At 44.9% G+C, this 17,096-nt stretch overlaps 1 protein-coding gene across 5 annotated transcripts in view; it reads right to left on the bottom strand.

Annotated features, from left to right (window-relative positions):
- arhgef37 (Rho guanine nucleotide exchange factor (GEF) 37) overlaps positions 1 to 17,096 on the bottom strand; it is a 54,404-nt gene that overhangs the window by 24,494 nt on the left and 12,814 nt on the right. For 2 of the 5 annotated variants that reach the window (XM_080007993.1, XM_080007997.1), the window contains exons 1-13: positions 15,249 to 15,430; positions 13,736 to 14,244; positions 12,753 to 12,882; positions 12,345 to 12,492; positions 9,150 to 9,349; positions 8,832 to 8,962; positions 8,100 to 8,204; positions 5,059 to 5,172; positions 4,628 to 4,797; positions 2,898 to 2,957; positions 2,001 to 2,148; positions 1,469 to 1,597; positions 545 to 740 (exon numbers count right to left, since the gene is read on the bottom strand). In XM_080007993.1, coding sequence (XP_079864119.1) covers positions 545 to 740; positions 1,469 to 1,597; positions 2,001 to 2,148; positions 2,898 to 2,957; positions 4,628 to 4,797; positions 5,059 to 5,172; positions 8,100 to 8,204; positions 8,832 to 8,962; positions 9,150 to 9,349; positions 12,345 to 12,492; positions 12,753 to 12,882; positions 13,736 to 14,233 — 2,029 coding nt within the window. In that variant the 5' untranslated portion in view covers positions 14,234 to 14,244; positions 15,249 to 15,430. Of the gene's footprint in view, positions 1 to 544; positions 741 to 1,468; positions 1,598 to 2,000; positions 2,149 to 2,897; positions 2,958 to 4,627; positions 4,798 to 5,058; positions 5,173 to 8,099; positions 8,205 to 8,831; positions 8,963 to 9,149; positions 9,350 to 12,344; positions 12,493 to 12,752; positions 12,883 to 13,735; positions 14,245 to 15,248; positions 15,431 to 17,096 lie in introns of those variants that run through there. The other 3 variants (XM_080007994.1, XM_080007995.1, XM_080007996.1) reach the window with 2 other exon arrangements.

Genomic DNA, 17,096 nt, shown 5'->3' with positions numbered 1-17,096 from the left:
CAGTTCAATATAATGTGTCTTGCTTAATGTTTGGAGCACAAAGACAATATTGTGATGTCTTTATAATGCTAAGACCCACTTTCCAACAGTATTGAAACTCAAAATGTGTTTTGTAGGGAATGTGAATGAAAATGTTCACTAATATAAGTCACAAATGGTAAAAAAAAGTGTTCAAAATTTGTTTACCATTGCTTTGGGAAATTTGATTGATAAATGACATTTTTTGTAAGGGAACCTCACTTTTTCATTGCTTGATTATAACATATAGCCTACTCTTACCTGCTTGTCAAAACAATGCTATTTACTGCTTTTTATAAAGATATACAATTAATATTATGCAGAATTGAGTTCAGCCTTTTGGCCCGGCCGGCCCTCCACAATATGTTCTGTTTCTCATGTGGCCCCATGGAAAAAATAATTGCCCACCGCTGGTCTAGGGGTCGAGGTGGGTTAGGGGTGAGAGGGGGTTAGGGTCTAGGGGTTAGGGGCGAGGGGAATTGGGGATCTAAGGGGGTTAGAGGCAAGGGGTCTAGGGGACACTCACCCCCTGCATCCACCAGCCACCGCCTCCTGTCCCCGCGGCTGTCTGCCTCCGTGATAATGGCAACCAGCTCCCCCCGGTCCAGGCTCAGGTCCAGGTCCCGACTCCCCACCACGGCCCCAGTCACTTGGTAGATCTTTCCAGAACCATGCTTCTGGGTCAGCTGCTTCAGACGGTGCTGGGACGACGGAGTCAGAGGCTGAAGCAGCGACATGAGAAGAAGTAGAAAGAATATGAATGTGTGAAAAATGGATATACATTGATTCTAATACCTGATCAGTCAGAGATGCTAATCGATACATGGCTGTATGTATTGATCTCTATTAAAAGTATTAAGTTGTGACATGGGTGTGGACACATTCCAGGAATGCTGCTGATGGAATGTTCCTTCAGCTGAGAGCTTGCTGAGCCGGAGCAACCGGATTTAAACTAAGAAACACCACACACACACACACACACACACACACACACACACACACACGTTCCTATGATGCCATTCTTCACTGAAACACGGATAAAAACCATAACACTCCAAAGTAACCTTTCTGGCTGTTGACGGGAGCCGTGAGTTTATGCAGGAAGTTAGTTAGAGTTAGTTGAGGGTTAAGTTAGGGTTAATTTAGGGTTAAGTTCGAGTTAGTTGAGGGTTAAGTTCAAGTTAGTTGAGGGTGAAGTTCGAGTTAGTTGAGGGTTAAGTTCGAGTTAGTTGAGGGTTAAGTTCGAGTTAGTTGAGGGTTAAGTTCGAGTTAGTTTAGTGTTAAGTTGGAGTTAGTTTAGCATTCAGTTAGAGTTAGTTTGGGGTTAAGTTAGAGTTCGTTTTGGGTTAAGTTAGAGTTAGGTTAGGGTTAAGTTGGAGTTAGGTTAGGGTTAAGTTGGAGTTAGTTTAGGTTTAATTCAGAGTTAATTTGGGGTCAAGTTTAGGTTAACCTGGACAATAGGAGCAGTGAGGGTCTCCTCCACATTCCGACACACTGTCGCCATCCGATTGGCCCCTTCCAGCACTGCACACTCTGCCCACTCCCAAAATGCACCAGATTCCAGAGAACTGTGGGGAAGCTGAACAGAAAAATATGTTACCCTGACACCCCAAATATACATAGAAATGTTCTTCAAAATGATTCCTGAATCTCCCTCTGGGAATAAATAGAGTATTATGTTATCTTATAAGGTACAGCTAGAGTACAGCTAGTACTGCTAATACAGCTAGTACTGCTAGAGTACAGCTAGCACTGCTAGAATACAGCCAGTACTACAAAAGTACAGTGAGTACTGTTAGAGTACAGCTAGTACTGCTGGAGGACAGCTAGTACTGCTGGTACTGCTAGAGTACAGCTAGCACTACTAGAGTACAGCTAGTACTACAAAAGTACAGTGAGTACTGTTAGAGTACATCTAGTACTTCTAGAGGGCAGCTAGTACTTCTATTACTACGAGAGTACTTCTAGTACTGCTAGTTTACCTGCTGAGCGAAGCCCTGGAAGAGCTGCTCCATGTCGGACGCCAGGTCACTGTGCAGAACGCTGAAGGTTCCCAACGTGGAACAGATGATCTGCAGCGCCAGGCCATTAAACTGAGGCAGCTCGTTAAGAAGCAATGAGTTGATAGTCCTGGGGGAAGGAGAGGAGCAAACGGAGGAGTGCAAAGAAAGGACAAGAAAGAAGAAGAATGGAGCGAAGAAAAGAGAAGATAAAAATTGGAGGACAGGAAATAGTCTTCCCCATTGATGACCTTCCAGTAGATAGTCCACCCCATGGATGACCTTCCAGTAGATAGTCCACCCCATGGATGACCTTCCAGTAGATAGTCCACCCCATGGATGACCTTGCAGTAGATAGTCGGCCCCATGGATAATCTTCCAGAGAGCAGTTCAGCTCCCGTCTGTGGATTGCCGCTCCATGCCAGTGTACCTGTTCTATAGTGTTGCACAGTGTATCACAGTGCTGTGCAGTCTATCACAGTGCCCTACAGCAGTGATTCCCAACCTATGGGCCACGGCCCACGGCCCACTGGTGGGCGACGAGGGTATGGCAAGTGGCCGCCAAATCATGGGCAAAACACGTAGATTGTATTGAAAAAATTCCCAAACAATTATAAATTACAAAAACGTTTTTAAATGTAAAAATAATTAATTTCATGGCATTTTTTCTTTAAAACCTTAAAAAATGACTGATAAATCCCGTCCTGCTTCAAGAGGTCCACCGTCATTCCTGTCCTGAAGATCGCCTCTCCAGCCTGCCTGAATGACTACCGTCGGGTGGCCCTCACCTCGGTGGTCATGAAGTGTTTCGAGAGGCTGATTAAGGATTATATCTGCGTCTCCCTCCCCCGCACATTGGATCCATTGCAGTTTGCGTACCAGCAGAACAGATCCACGGATGACGCGGTCTCCCAGGTACTGCACACCACGCTCACCCACCTGGATGGCCGGAAGGGGGCCTATTTTAGATTGCTGTTCATCGATTATAGTTCAGCTTTCAATACCATAATCCCCACCAGACTGGCTGTCAAGCTGCAGGAGCTAGGACTGAACACTCCACTGTGTGCCTGGATCCTGGACTTCCTCTCAGCCCGGCCCCAGGTGGTTAGGGTGGGGAAGCACATGTCCAGCTCCCTCACTCTGAACACAGGATCCCCCCAGGGCTGCGCCCTCAGCCCCCTACTGCACTCCCTGTACACACATGTTGTGTGGCCAGGTTCACCTCCAACACCATCATCAAGTTTGCTGACGACACCGCTGTGGTGGGCCTGATAAACAACGGCGATGAGAAGGTCTAACGCGAGGAGGTAGCTGTGATCCTCAAGTCTTTCTACTCTGGAGCAGTGGAGAGCATCCTGACAGGCAACATTGTTGCCTGGTTTGGGAACTGTACCGCTCAGGACAGGAGGGCCCTGCAGAGGGTGGTGAGTTCAGCCGAACGTACCACTGGAACTACCCTCCCCTCACTGCAGGACCTATACACCAGGAGGTGTAGTAGCAGAGCCTGCAGGATCATGAGGGATCCTCACCACCCCAACAACGGACTGTTCCATCTGCTGTGGTAAGGCAAGAGCCTCCACAGTCACACAGCGAGAACAGAGAGACAGAGTTTCTTCCCGCAAGACATAAGAACTGTCAACGCTCAACTCACCAGGGGTCCTCACTGAGACACTCACATAGGCCCCACTACCTTACTGTACTGTATGTAGCATACTGTACTGCATACTGTAACACTGTTCTGGGTTACTGCATACTGCGCTGTATTGCTGTTCTGTTCAGTTTTACAGTATTGGTGTGCCATACTGTTGTATACTGTACTGTATATCTCCACACACACTACCTCACTTTATTCACATGCCACTTTAATGCACATATCTGTATATACATAATAGTCTATCCCATATACATAAGTCTATTCCCTTTATTTCTATTTTGTACCCCCACTCTGTATTACTTCTGAGTTATTTTATTTTATTCTATATTATTCTATTTACTTACTGCATTATGTTTTAGGAATCAGCTAGTTTCAGTTAGTTAGTCAAGTATAAATAAGATAGTTATTGTGTTCAGTCTAGAACATATTGTGCATAATCACTGGGTGCGTTGCAAAGACATTTCACTGCATATCTGTATGGAAGTATGTACTGTATATGTATGTGACGAATAAACCCCTTGAATCTTGAATACAGTCTATCATGGTGCTCCACAGTCTATAACGGTGCTCTACAGTCAATCACCGTGTTCTAGTCTATCACGGTGCTCTACAGTCAGTCATGGTGTTCTACAGTCTATCACGGTGCTCTACAGTCTATCATGGTGTTCTGCAGTGTATCATGGAGCTCTACAGGTGGTGATGAGCGACGTAAAGGGATGGTCAGACCAATCAGAGGCGGCTCTTCAAGACGCTCTGAGTGACTTAGACTGGAACATGTTCCAAGTCAATCAAGGTGTTCAAGTTCAAGTTCAAGAGATTATTTGTCACATACATATACATACGTTCATACATATATGCAGTGAAATGTCATGACACCCGGTGATTACTCACAATAAGCTCTATAAATACTAAAAAATACCAAAATGTGCGTGTTCTACAGTGTACTACATTGTACCTGTAGGTGTTGGCCACAGCCTGCTCCTCGTAGCTCAGAATGGTCCGGTTTTCGATCACTTCATAGTCCAGGAGCTTGTCCAGTCTCTTCCGGATCAGGTTCCTGGGACCCACCAGCAGGTCCCGCAGGGCACACAGCGGCTTGTGGATCAACGTGCGCATCCTCTTCTCCTGTACAGCAAAGAGACAGCGAAAAAGTTTAATTTTATATTTTGGATGTTTTGGTCTGGAAGCTCAGAAAGCCCCCTGTGGTTTGGCATAAGTAAAAAAGCTGCAGTCCTGTTCATCTGGTGGAGCAAGAGAGCAGAAGGCTGTTTTTTGTGTTCTGTAAAGAATTCCTCTGAGGTTCCAACTCCCTACCTTCGGTTCAGACAAACCTCATGGAAACAAACCTCATCCCAGGAATATAAACCCAAAGTGTGCGTGACGTACAAACGTGGGCAAGATCCATTGGCGCAGCGCTGTGTGGATCTCCTTGAAGCAGATGGCTGGTTTATCTCCGTCCAAATCCAGGTCACATTCCTCTGGTCTGCAGGACAAGAAGGTCTGCAGACAGACAGAAAGACAGACAGGCAGACATTAAATGCAGCTGGTTATTGGATCTAGAAACTGTTATTGGATCTGTGACCTCAAGCTGAAGCACAATGTAGAAGCAGTAGTATTTTCGTAGTATTTTCTTATCTTCTTAAAGAGTGCCCAAGGTCGTCTAGGACGACAACCCGAGAGAGGACGCGAGAGGGCGCAATCAGGTGCATTTTGCGCACCTTTCTCCCCCGCCAAAAGGTACCGACGTATGCACGCCCCAGTGATAGGGTGCCCTCTCCCTAACCCCAACCCCGGGGTGGGTTTATTTTGTATTTTTAGGTTTTGTGTATGTGCAGTGACTATAAAACATTTAAATTGTACGAGTAAATCTATAATTAAAGGTATTATTCCCAAATACCAGTTGCATGAAAATGTGTATTTATTTAAATTTTTACTGAAAAAATTCTACTTGTCACTGATTCTTAATATTACAATGTAGAAATGACATATGACAGTTAATTAAATATATTTTGCTCTACCAAGTTCCGGACCGCTGCACCTGAGGCCGCGACCTGCAGACCTGTCCATGGTCCTGCAGATTAGATGCCATCTGTGGTTCAATGCCAATTTTGACCACTTTATCACTATTCCCTATAACTATTTATTTTTTATTTTTCATGATCTTTTGAGTATGATTAAATAGGAATTAAAAAAACGGTTTTGTCAACCTTTGAAACGCCTTTTTGTACAATAAATTATTCACAGTTTCAACAAGTTGCTTATGGAGTGTGTTTTGAAAACCACAGACTTCTGCCTGTTACACTATCTACTATGCCGTGACAGTAATAATAGTTATCATAATAATGTAAAAATATTATTTATGGGTCACTGGAAGACCTGGGCATGACACCCCTTATAAATGTGCTTTAGTTGCACCAGCTCTCTGCAGTCGATCGCAAAGCGCTGCATTCTTTTTTGGTCTTCGTGCAGTTGCCACCAGGTCTCTGCAGACGGTAATAGTGTCACTCTAACTGGGTGTGGGTATTGGCGCCAGTGTGAATTGGGCGCTATTTGCAATGAGGCTGATTTGCATAGAAAAGGACCAAATGTATGAATAATACCTCATGCATTGGCGCACTGGGACGCTATTTGCGTGGCAGCGCAGTTAGCTGCAGTTCACTATTTGCGGTGCTTCGTGAATTAGATGCTTTCTTATTCTGTTATTTGTGCCGGTTAAGCGGCCGCAAAAGCTGCGTAGTCCTTTTGTGACTTCGCCCCTCTGTGTTTTCATCTTACATTTATTTCCCAGTTTCTCACTGAACTGAGATGGTTCCACTCTGTCACAATGGGAGACGCTGTGCTAAAAGACAGGGTGTGGTTGAATTTTATTTATTGCTTTCCTTTTCTAATGTGTTTCTTTTGCACTTTGTCTTGATGCTTCTGATGTTTTATTGAAAGCACTTTGAAATGCCTTGTTGAAATGTGAATATTAGTGGCTTTGTGTGCACTGTATTAGAACGGCTTTGGCTAATATGAAACAGGGATATCAGATAACTGAAAGGCCTCCAGACCGGTTCTCCAGGGCAAGGATATCACGTGGACAAGGTTAAACACGATTCAGGGAAGAGGCAAAATAGTTAACAAAGAGTAAAACAAGGTTTCTGTCATTCATTTCTCGCAATGCATTGTAACTTTATGCATTCTGTGTATTCTATTTTTTACTTTATGCATTCTATGTATTCTATATTTAACTTTATGCATTCTATGTATTCTAATATCTATCTTTATGCATTCTATGTATTCTAATATTTTTACTTCATGCCTTCTATGGATTCTATTTTTTTACTTCATGCATTCTATGGATTCTATTTTTTACTTTATGTATTCTATTATTTAATTTTACGTATTCTATGTTTACTTTATGCATTCTATTAATTCTATTTATTAATTTTATGCATTCTTTGTTGGTCTATTAGAAAGAAGTTTTTCTGAGCACATAGTGTGTTATCACTGGGTGTGTTGCATTACATTTCACTGCATATACGTATGAACATTATGTATATGTATGTGACGAATAAACCTCTTGAATCTTGAATCGATGTCCTTTTATGACGTGTTTCTTTGCACTTGTCTCAATGCTTTTGGATTTTATGTCAAGCACTTTGAATTGCCTTGTTGAAATGTGCTTTGTAAATAAACTTGCCTTTACATGCATTTTTTTTCTTTTGCTTTCTACTTGAACAAAACAAAACCCGCCTCTCCGTTGTTATTTAACTTTATCGTGTCTCTGTTGGGATGGGCCTTTGTTTGATAGCATCTGAATTTTTTGGGTTAAAAATGTTTTACTTGTGAATAATAAATCCTAAACACAGTACTTAAGCATCCTAAATAACTGTGAAACTAGTGATCGTCCAAATGAATTCACAACTACACCTAAAATACTTTTATAGATGATAATACAAGTAAAAGAAATATCCTCCATTTGTTTTTGTTCATTATTGTTGCCTTTGTTTTATTTACAAGGAACAAAAAATCATGTGGGAAAGGGTTCATAATGTGATCAACATTCGTAGAAAAGTAAATGTTTGCTTCAGAATATTAATAATAAACTGTCCCTGCACAGACTGGTGTTCAAAAGGGTTATTTATTTCAGCCTAGTAACGATATTAGATAATAGAACAAGAGGAATCCAGTGCCATGCTCAGGGGCACCTGCCCTGGAATTCCCATTTGGTCCAGAATTTCAACCCACAACCATATGTTTCTCTTGTCTAATTTCCACACCTCCTGTGTCAACGATGTGAAAAACACGAAAATTCATGAAAATACAAAGAATATTTCAGAGGTAAGCACCCCGTTGGAATAGGCAATGGTGTGTTGTGTTCATATTTATATCATTTTAATTAGTATAATAATATCAATTATATTATTAGAGTATATTTACTGTACCTGGAGGTGGAGCAGGTAGCTCTCCACATTCTCATGGAGTTCCAAGATACCGCTCTCCAGAACGTAGTAGAAACCTTCCAGAGCATCAAACTGCTCGTCCACCAGCTGCAACATGACACAGAGCAGGACCCCAACCGTCACCCTGGGCCTCCACATGTTCATTCCATCATTTAGAACAGTGAAAACACAACTTTCTGCTGCAGCTTCATGGCGACTGAACCCAGTCCAAGGCAGATGCTTAAAACTTTTAAAAAGCTGGAATCTCCTTTTAGAAAGCGGTGCTGGTTCCTCTCCTCGTTCCTCTAGGACAGGGGTCGGCCTTTAAACCTATTGACGTTTTTTACAATTTAAACAAGCACTGAGACAAAATATAGATAAAAACCTAAAAATACATTTGGGTGGTAATTAAGCAGTTATCTATCAAACAGACAGACATGAGCAACATGATGGGTTTCAACAACAGCAAATAAATTACATTTAAGTTCAACAACATATAATTACTTGAGACAATTAATTCAAGCTATTATGGACAGACATTTTCACTAAAAGGGATTTTTTTTCCACGTGAAAAGTGCACCAAATATAGAACAGGGGCCTTTAAATAGGCTGGTTAATACAATAATAACTATAAAATATAGACAGCTTTATAAACTAACTGAACAAATGAAGGCACTGTCCACAGGTATATGGATATTTTACAAGTTATGAAGGTTAAAAAAGTGAAATGCAAACCTTGGCCGTCATTCCTGTTTCGTGTTTGATGAACTGGCTGAGCCGAGACGTCTTCTTAGCGATGCTGTGGCTGTTCAGACGATTCATCTTCTCCTTGATGGACAGAGTCTCCGTCTTCTTGTATCTATCAGCTGGAGGACAGACAAGGCACTGCATCAGCATAGAAACCACACACACACACACACACACACACACACACACACACACACACACACACACACACACACACACACACACACACACACACACACCATTTTGTTGGATTATTTCTGCGTTAGAGGCCCTAACCCTCGTTCCAACATTAGTATATTCTCATACCGACTTCCCGGAAGCGCTTGAACTCGTTGATGCGACAGTTGAGTGCAACAGCGGTGTGTGCGGCCTGCTGCAGCAGAGCCACCGCAGGGTGCCAGGGGGCGCTGTGCTTCTGGATGGTCTGCAACAGCAGCGGGTAGCGGGCGATGCGCTGCACCGGCATGACCAGGAAGAAGCTGAGTGACGTAGCATTCACCTTGGGCCTGCAAGGACCAACAAATCTAGACACTGCAGCACAGTTCTACACGGTACACTGCAGCTCTACACGCTACACCGCAGCTCTACACGCTACACCGCAGCTCTACACGCTACACCGCAGCTCTACACAGTACACCGTAGCTCTACACAGTACACCGTAGCTCTACACGGTACACGGTACACTGCAGCGGTACACGGTACACTGCAGCTCTACACGGTACACTGCAGCTCTACACGGTACACTGCAGCTCTACACGGTACACTGCAGCGGTACACGGTACACTGCAGCGGAACACGGTACACTGCAGCTCTACACAGTACACCGTACACTGCAGCTCTACACAGTACACCGTATACTGCAGCTCTACACAGTACACCGTACACTGCAGCTCTACACAGTACACCGTACACTGCAGCTCTACACGGTACACTGAAGCTCTACACGCTACACTGCAGCTCGACACAGTACACGGTACACTGCAGCTCGACACAGTACACGGTGCACTGCAGCTCTACACAGTACGCGCTACACTGCAGCTCTACGCGCTACACTGCAGCTCTACACGGTACACTGCAGCTCTACACAGTACACGGTACACTGCAGCTCTACACAGTACACGGTACACTGCAGCTCTACACAGTACACGGTACACTGCAGCTCTACACAGTACACATTACACTGAAGCTCTACACGGTACACGGTACACTGAAGCTCTACACGGTACACCGCAGCTCTACACGCTACACCGCAGCTCTACACGCTACACCACAGCTCTACACAGTACACCGTAGCTCTACACGGTACACGGTACACTGCAGCTCGACATGGTACACTGCAGCTCGACAAGGTACACTGCAGCTCGACAAGGTACACTGCAGCTCTACACGGTACACTGCAGTTCTACACGGGACACTGCAGCTCTACACGGGACACTGCAGCTCTACACGGGACACTGCAGCTCTACAAGGTACACTGCAGCTCTACACGGTACACCGGAGCTCTACACGGTACACCGGAGCTCTACACGGTACACCGCAGCTCTACACGCTACACTGCAGCTCTACACGCTACACCGCAGCTCTACACGCTACACCACAGCTCTACACAGTACACCGTAGCTCTACACGGTACACGGTACACTGCAGCGGTACACGGTACACTGCAGCGGTACACGGTACACTGCAGCGGTACACGGTACACTGCAGCTCTACACGGTACACTGCAGCTCTACACGGTACACTGCAGCTCTACACGGTACACTGCAGCTCTACACGGTACACTGCAGCTCTACACGGTACACTGCAGCTCTACACGGTGCACTGCAGCGGTACACGGTACACTGCAGCGGAACGCGGTACACTGCAGCGGAACGCGGTACACTGCAGCTCTACACAGTACACCGCCTACTGCAGCTCTACACAGTACACCGTACACTGCAGCTCTACACAGTACATCGTACACTGCAGCTCTACACGGTACACTGAAGCTCTACACGCTACACTGCAGCTCGACACAGTACACGGTGCACTGCAGCTCTACACAGTACGCGCTACACTGCAGCTCTACGCGCTACACTGCAGCTCTACACGCTACACTGCAGCTCTACACAGTACACTGCAGCTCTACACAGTACACGGTACACTGCAGCTCTACACAGTACACGGTACACTGAAGCTATACACAGTACACGGTACACTGCAGCTCTACACAGTACACGGTACACTGAAGCTCTACACAGTACACGGTACACTGCAGCTCTACACAGTACACGGTACACTGCAGCTCTACACAGTACACGGTACACTGAAGCTCTACACGGCACACTGAAGCTCTACACGGCACACTGCAGCTCGACACGGTACACTGCAGCTCGACACGGTACACTGCAGCTCGACACGGTACACGGTACACTGCAGCTCGACAAGGTACACTGCAGCTCTACACGGTACACTGCAGCTCTACACGGGACACTGCAGCTCGACACGGGACACTGCAGCTCGACACGGTACACTGCAGCTCGACACGGTACACTGCAGCTCTACACGGGACACTGCAGCTCGACACGGGACACTGCAGCTCGACACGGTACACGGTACACTGCAGCTCTACGCGCTACACCGGAGCTCTACGCGCTACACCGCAGCTCGACGCGCTACACCGCAGCTCGACACGGTACACCGCAGCTCGACGCGCTACACCGCAGCTCGACGCGCTACACCGCAGCTCGACGCGCTACACCGCAGCTCGACGCGGTACACCGCAGCTCGACGCGCTACACCGCAGCTCGACGCGCTACACCGCAGCTCGACGCGCTACACCGCAGCTCGACGCGCTACACCGCAGCTCGACACGGTACACCGCAGCTCGACACGGTACACCGGAGCTCGACACGGTGCACCGCAGCTCTACACGGTGCACCGCAGCTCTACACGGTGCACTGCAGCTCTACAAGGTACACTGCAGGTCTACAAGGTACACTGGAGCTCTACAGGGTACACTGGAGATCTATAGGGTACACTGGAGCGCTACACAGTACACAGTACACTGCAGCTCTACAGGACACACTTGAGCGCTACACGGTACACTGCAGCTCTACACAGTACATGGTGCACTGCAGCTCTACACGGTACACTGCAGCTCTACACAGTACACTGCAGCTCTACTGTAAACTGCAGCTCTACAATGTACACTGGCGCTCCACTGTAAGCTGCAACTCTACTGTAAACTGCAGCTCTACAGTGTACACTGCAGCTCTACACACTATAAATGTACACTGCAGCTCTACACACTATAAATGAACACTGTAGCTCTAAGCACAATAAATTAAAACGAGAACCATATTGTGATCACTTATGGCGGTAAATTGTAAAAATACATTTTGTTTAAGGGGCTACATTAAGCTGCTGCATGTCAACCAATTCTAAACTTCAGAATAAAACAGGATTTCTACTTTGTTGATTTCTATTCATACTAAGAATCCATCAGAGAAATCAACCTACGCTGAGGCTTTGATGACTTTGATGATGTCGCTCCACAGTGCTTCCTTCTGCTTGTAGCCATTCTCCACTACGATGACCTGACTGTAGTTGGCCAGATACTCTCTGTAGGCCACCTCCATGTCGGAGGACAAGCTGAGGAAGGAAACACCTGCCAGAGGACAAATATGAATCTTCTACTTCAAGAAAAGAACGGAGAGGGGAATTAGAAAGGATTTCCGAAAGGAGGTTTAAACTCTACGAAAGGTTTCCCTCCTGAAAATGTAACATTGCAGCAACAACAACATGGGTAGGGAGGTAGGTGGGGTTAGGGACAGTGCACAGTGATGTCATGCAGTGGTTTTGGAAAGACTGAAGGTTTTGTGTGATCCAGTTTGGATGCTCCCGGGGGGCTGGAGTGGTGTCACTAACAGAGGGTCTCCAGGAAGAGGGGGTCGCAGGGTTCTACTCCTTTCTGCTCCACCAGACTGAGGAACCGGGCAGATATCGCCATTACATCCTCGATGTGGAGGAACATGGTGTCGAGGTCAGCAAGGGGGGGCTGCGACACACACACACACACACACACACACACACACACACACACACACACACACACACACACACACACACACACACACACACACACACACACACACACACACACACACACACACACACACACACACCTAATTAACTACTGCACTGAAATATTTTTTTAAAGTTAGAGTCAAGGTCAAAATGGATCTAAGAAAACAAAGCTGAACCTCTAAATCCTATCACGTCAAACGTGCCACCTTCCTTCAAAATTGAAAGCGAGATTTTTTATTTTAATTTTTTTGTTTCAAAATTAAAAAAAAGCAAAAGGGTCCTGTGCCAGTTTGGAACTCCTCCTTCTGGGATTTCCCCATTCTTCCTTGCAAAACTCTTCTAGTTTGGAAATATTCTTTGGCCTCCTCGCATGTATGGCATGTTGGAGAATATTATATTCTATGCGGTTTGAATACTCTATTGTGTTATAATGTGTTGTAAAGTTACACATACATTATAAAACAATGTATTCTATTGTGTTCTCTTCACTGTTGGAGAACAGAGCCACACAAAGCACAAAGCAGTGTTTCTGCGGCCATCACAACGGAATCATTCATTCTCATGCATGTGCTAAACATCTATGGCTTCAAATGTCTCAAATATCTTTCCTTTAACTCTACAAAAGGAATATTCCTGCTGTATTTCTGACCTAATAATAACATGATGACATAAGTTAATATTCAATTGTCAAATAAACATGTTTAGTAAATACTGTAGCTCTGTTTGATCAAAGCCCAGAGTACTACACAAGGAATAAAACCTCTAACCCTGCAGTGTTAGTGCCTTGCTCAGTGAGCTACAGGGAATAGAACCTGCAGAGGTACCTCTAGTTTCTGCAGGTTGCTCCTGATGGTGACTGCAGCTACCTGCAGGTTCTGCAGGTAGTTCTTCTCGGTGTAGACGAGCTCCTCGATGGCCAGCTGCTGCCGCTGCAGCGCTCTCTCCTTGGCTGCTGCTGTTTCTCCTGCAGAGGTTTCTCCGCAGGCTTCCAGCTTCCCAGGAGGCTTCTCCTCCGCTGGGGATGTCAGCTCTGAACCTCCTGGTGAACGCTGGTCCACATGGGCCTCCTCAGTGCAAGGATTTGTATCCAGCGGAGCCTCTGCAGATGCTTCCAATTCTATCCTTCTCTCCTCTGGGTGGAGGGTAACCCCTGCTTCTCCTTCTTCTTCCTCCTCCTCCTCTTCCTCTTTGGCACTGTTCTTCCTCTCATGTCCTCCTATCCTGATCAGCTTTCTGCCCTTGCTGACATCCTCTGCATCCCCCCATCCTCTAGGGGCAGACAGATCAGAAGAGGCCTGCTGGGCTTTGCTGGACAGTTTCATGTTGGAGATTACTGTCAGGAAAGAGGAACACTGTTTAATAAAAGAGGATTAAGCGCAGAAGGCTTGCCTCCATCTTCTGCCACCAGATACTGAGGATGCTTCAGAAATTCCTACCTGAACATAGACTCCCTGCCTCTTATTCTAACTTCTTATATTTTACTCTTATGGTTACTCAGTCCAATACTCTAACCACTGTATGCAACATAATGTATTATGCTGTATTGATTCTGTTATTCAAAAAAATATAAATAAAATTCAAATATGGACTTCTCATTTCACTGTATTAAAATATAATTTACATAACCATATCGATGAAACCGCAATCATGTGTGTTAAGCTCCATGAAGCGTAATATAAGCTTCATGGAGCTTCACTAGAGTCTTGTGTGGCCTCATGGAGCATCATGGACCATTGTGGAGATTCATGAAGCTTCAGTGGTTTTACAGAGCTTCATGGAGCTTCACATCAAGAGAAGTTGAACACTGTCTACCAACGATACATCAGTGTTGGAACCTCTTCCCTTTAGTCCGTCAATGTGTTGCGTACCCACTTCTATTTCATTTTTTCATATTTCTGTATAAAGTCACAAAAAAGAAGAAAATGGACAAGTAACACAAACGTGTTTTAATGTATTCTATAAAAGCAGTGGAACCTTGTCAAAGTGCTAAACTCTTGACATTTCTGCTAAAACAATAAGATATTAGACGTTTGTCAGGTTGTTAAGAAGTGCATAGATGATGTGTGCAAACTCAGCGAGCTGAAGATCAGGGATTTAGCCCAAGCCATCCAACAAATTTCAGCTCCAGAGTTTTTCAAAAGTCTATTTGAAATTTTAAGTCCACAAACAGAATGCCGGAAACAGGAGTTGACCACAACACAATGAATCAGCTATTTTCAGTAGAAGTATGAGATCACTGCCTCAGAGCCTGACAGAGTCATTACACAACCAGTGTTGGTATCCTCAGGATAGAAGTACTATTATTATATATCATTATAGTATTATTACTGTTGTTACCTTGTGCAGAATCCTGATTCAGCTGCGGCAGAGCTCAATCGCTCATTCCCTCAATCTCTCTCTCGTTGGAAAACAGACAAACACACTGTTGTAACTTTCTCCACTGACTCACAACCTGCTGAGACCATGTGGTGTGTGCTCAGCATTTCAGCATGCTGCAAAAACACCCAGTTTCAGAGGTCTTCCTGCAAAACACACCCATCCCCCCACCCACACCCACACCCACCCACACCCACACACACACACACACACACACACAGATGAATAGTGTGATTGACGCACCAGCTGGTGGGCAGGGCCTTCTGAGGCTCAGGAAGGTGAAGGCTCCTGACTGACTCTAGCTGACCAATCAGAACACAGGAAGGGTTGACGTCTCCTTCTGAAACTAAACAATAGCACGGCAGGGTGCCGTCCACTACCAGTCACTAAGTCAGGGTTTAGATCGGATGTTTTTATCACAAGAGTTTGACAGTGGCAAAAAGTTCAAAGACATCCTCTTTGGAAGTCTGAGAAAACAACACCACCACTGACATTACATTCCCAACAGAGAATACAACATTGAATACCATGGAACGTGTTTCGAAGTAAAAACATAATTACATTATTTTTCCATTTCTCTCCTCTTCTGATTTACCCAAATGATCAACATCTGATTAACTCAACCACAATAACTGTAGAGAAGGAGTACCAAACTGTAGAGAAGAAGTACCAAACAGTGGAGAAGAAGTACCAGACTGTAGAGACGAAGTACCAGACTGTAGAGAAGAAGTACCAAACTGTAGAGAAGAAGTACCAAACTGTGGAGAAGAAGTACCAGACTGTAGAGAAGAAGAACCAAACTGTAGAGAAGAACCAGACTGTAGAGAAGAAGTACCAGACTGTAGAGAAGAAGTACCAAACTGTGGAGAAGAAGTACCAGACTGTAGAGAAGAAGTACCAGACTGTAGAGAAGAAGTACCAAACTGTGGAGAAGAAGTACCAAACTGTAGAGAAGAAGTACCAAACTGTGGAGAAGAAGTACCAGACTGTAGAAAAGAAGTACCAGACTGTAGAGAAGAAGTACCAAACTATAAAGAAGTACCAAACTGTGGAGAAGAAGTACCAGACTGTAGAGAAGAAGTACCAAACTGTAGAGAAGAACCAGACTGTAGAGAAGAAGTACCAGACTGTAGAGAAGAAGTACCAAACTCTAGAAAAGAAGTACCAAACTGTGGAGAAGAAGTACCAAACTGTGGAGAAGAAGTACCAAACTGTAGAGAAAAACCAGACTGTAGATAAAAAGTACCAAACTGTAGAGAAGAAGTACAAAACTGTAAAGAAGTACCAAACTGTAGAGAAGGAGTACCAAACTGTGGAGAAGATGTACCAGACTGTAGAGAAGAAGTACCAAACTGTGGAGAAGAAGTACCAAACTTTGGAGAATATGTACCAGACTGTAGAGAAGAAGTACCAAACTGTAGAGAAGAACCAGACTGTAGAGAAGAAGTACAAAACTCTAGAAAAGAAGTACCAAACTGTGGAGAAGAAGTACCAAACTGTGGAGAAGAAGTACCAAACTGTAGAGAAGAACCAGACTGTAGAGAAAAAGTACCAGACTGTAGAGAAGAAGTACAAAACTGTAAAGAAGTACCAAACTGTAGAGAAGAAGTACCAAACTGTGGAGAAGAAGTACCAGACTGTAGAGAAGAAGTACCAAACTGTAGAGAAGAAGTACCAGACTGTAGAGAAGAAGTACCAGACTGTAGAGAAGAAGTACCAGACTGTAGAGAAGAAGTACCAGACTGTAGAGAAGAAGTACCAGACTGGAGAGAAGAAGTACCAAACTGTAGAGAAGAAGTACCAGACTGT

Source organism: Zeus faber, assembly GCF_960531495.2.
Source record: "Zeus faber genome assembly, chromosome: 10".
Lineage (NCBI taxonomy): Eukaryota > Metazoa > Chordata > Actinopteri > Zeiformes > Zeidae > Zeus > Zeus faber.
The sequence above is the reverse complement of the archived record's forward strand: the minus strand, read 5'-3'. Positions and strand labels throughout refer to the sequence as shown.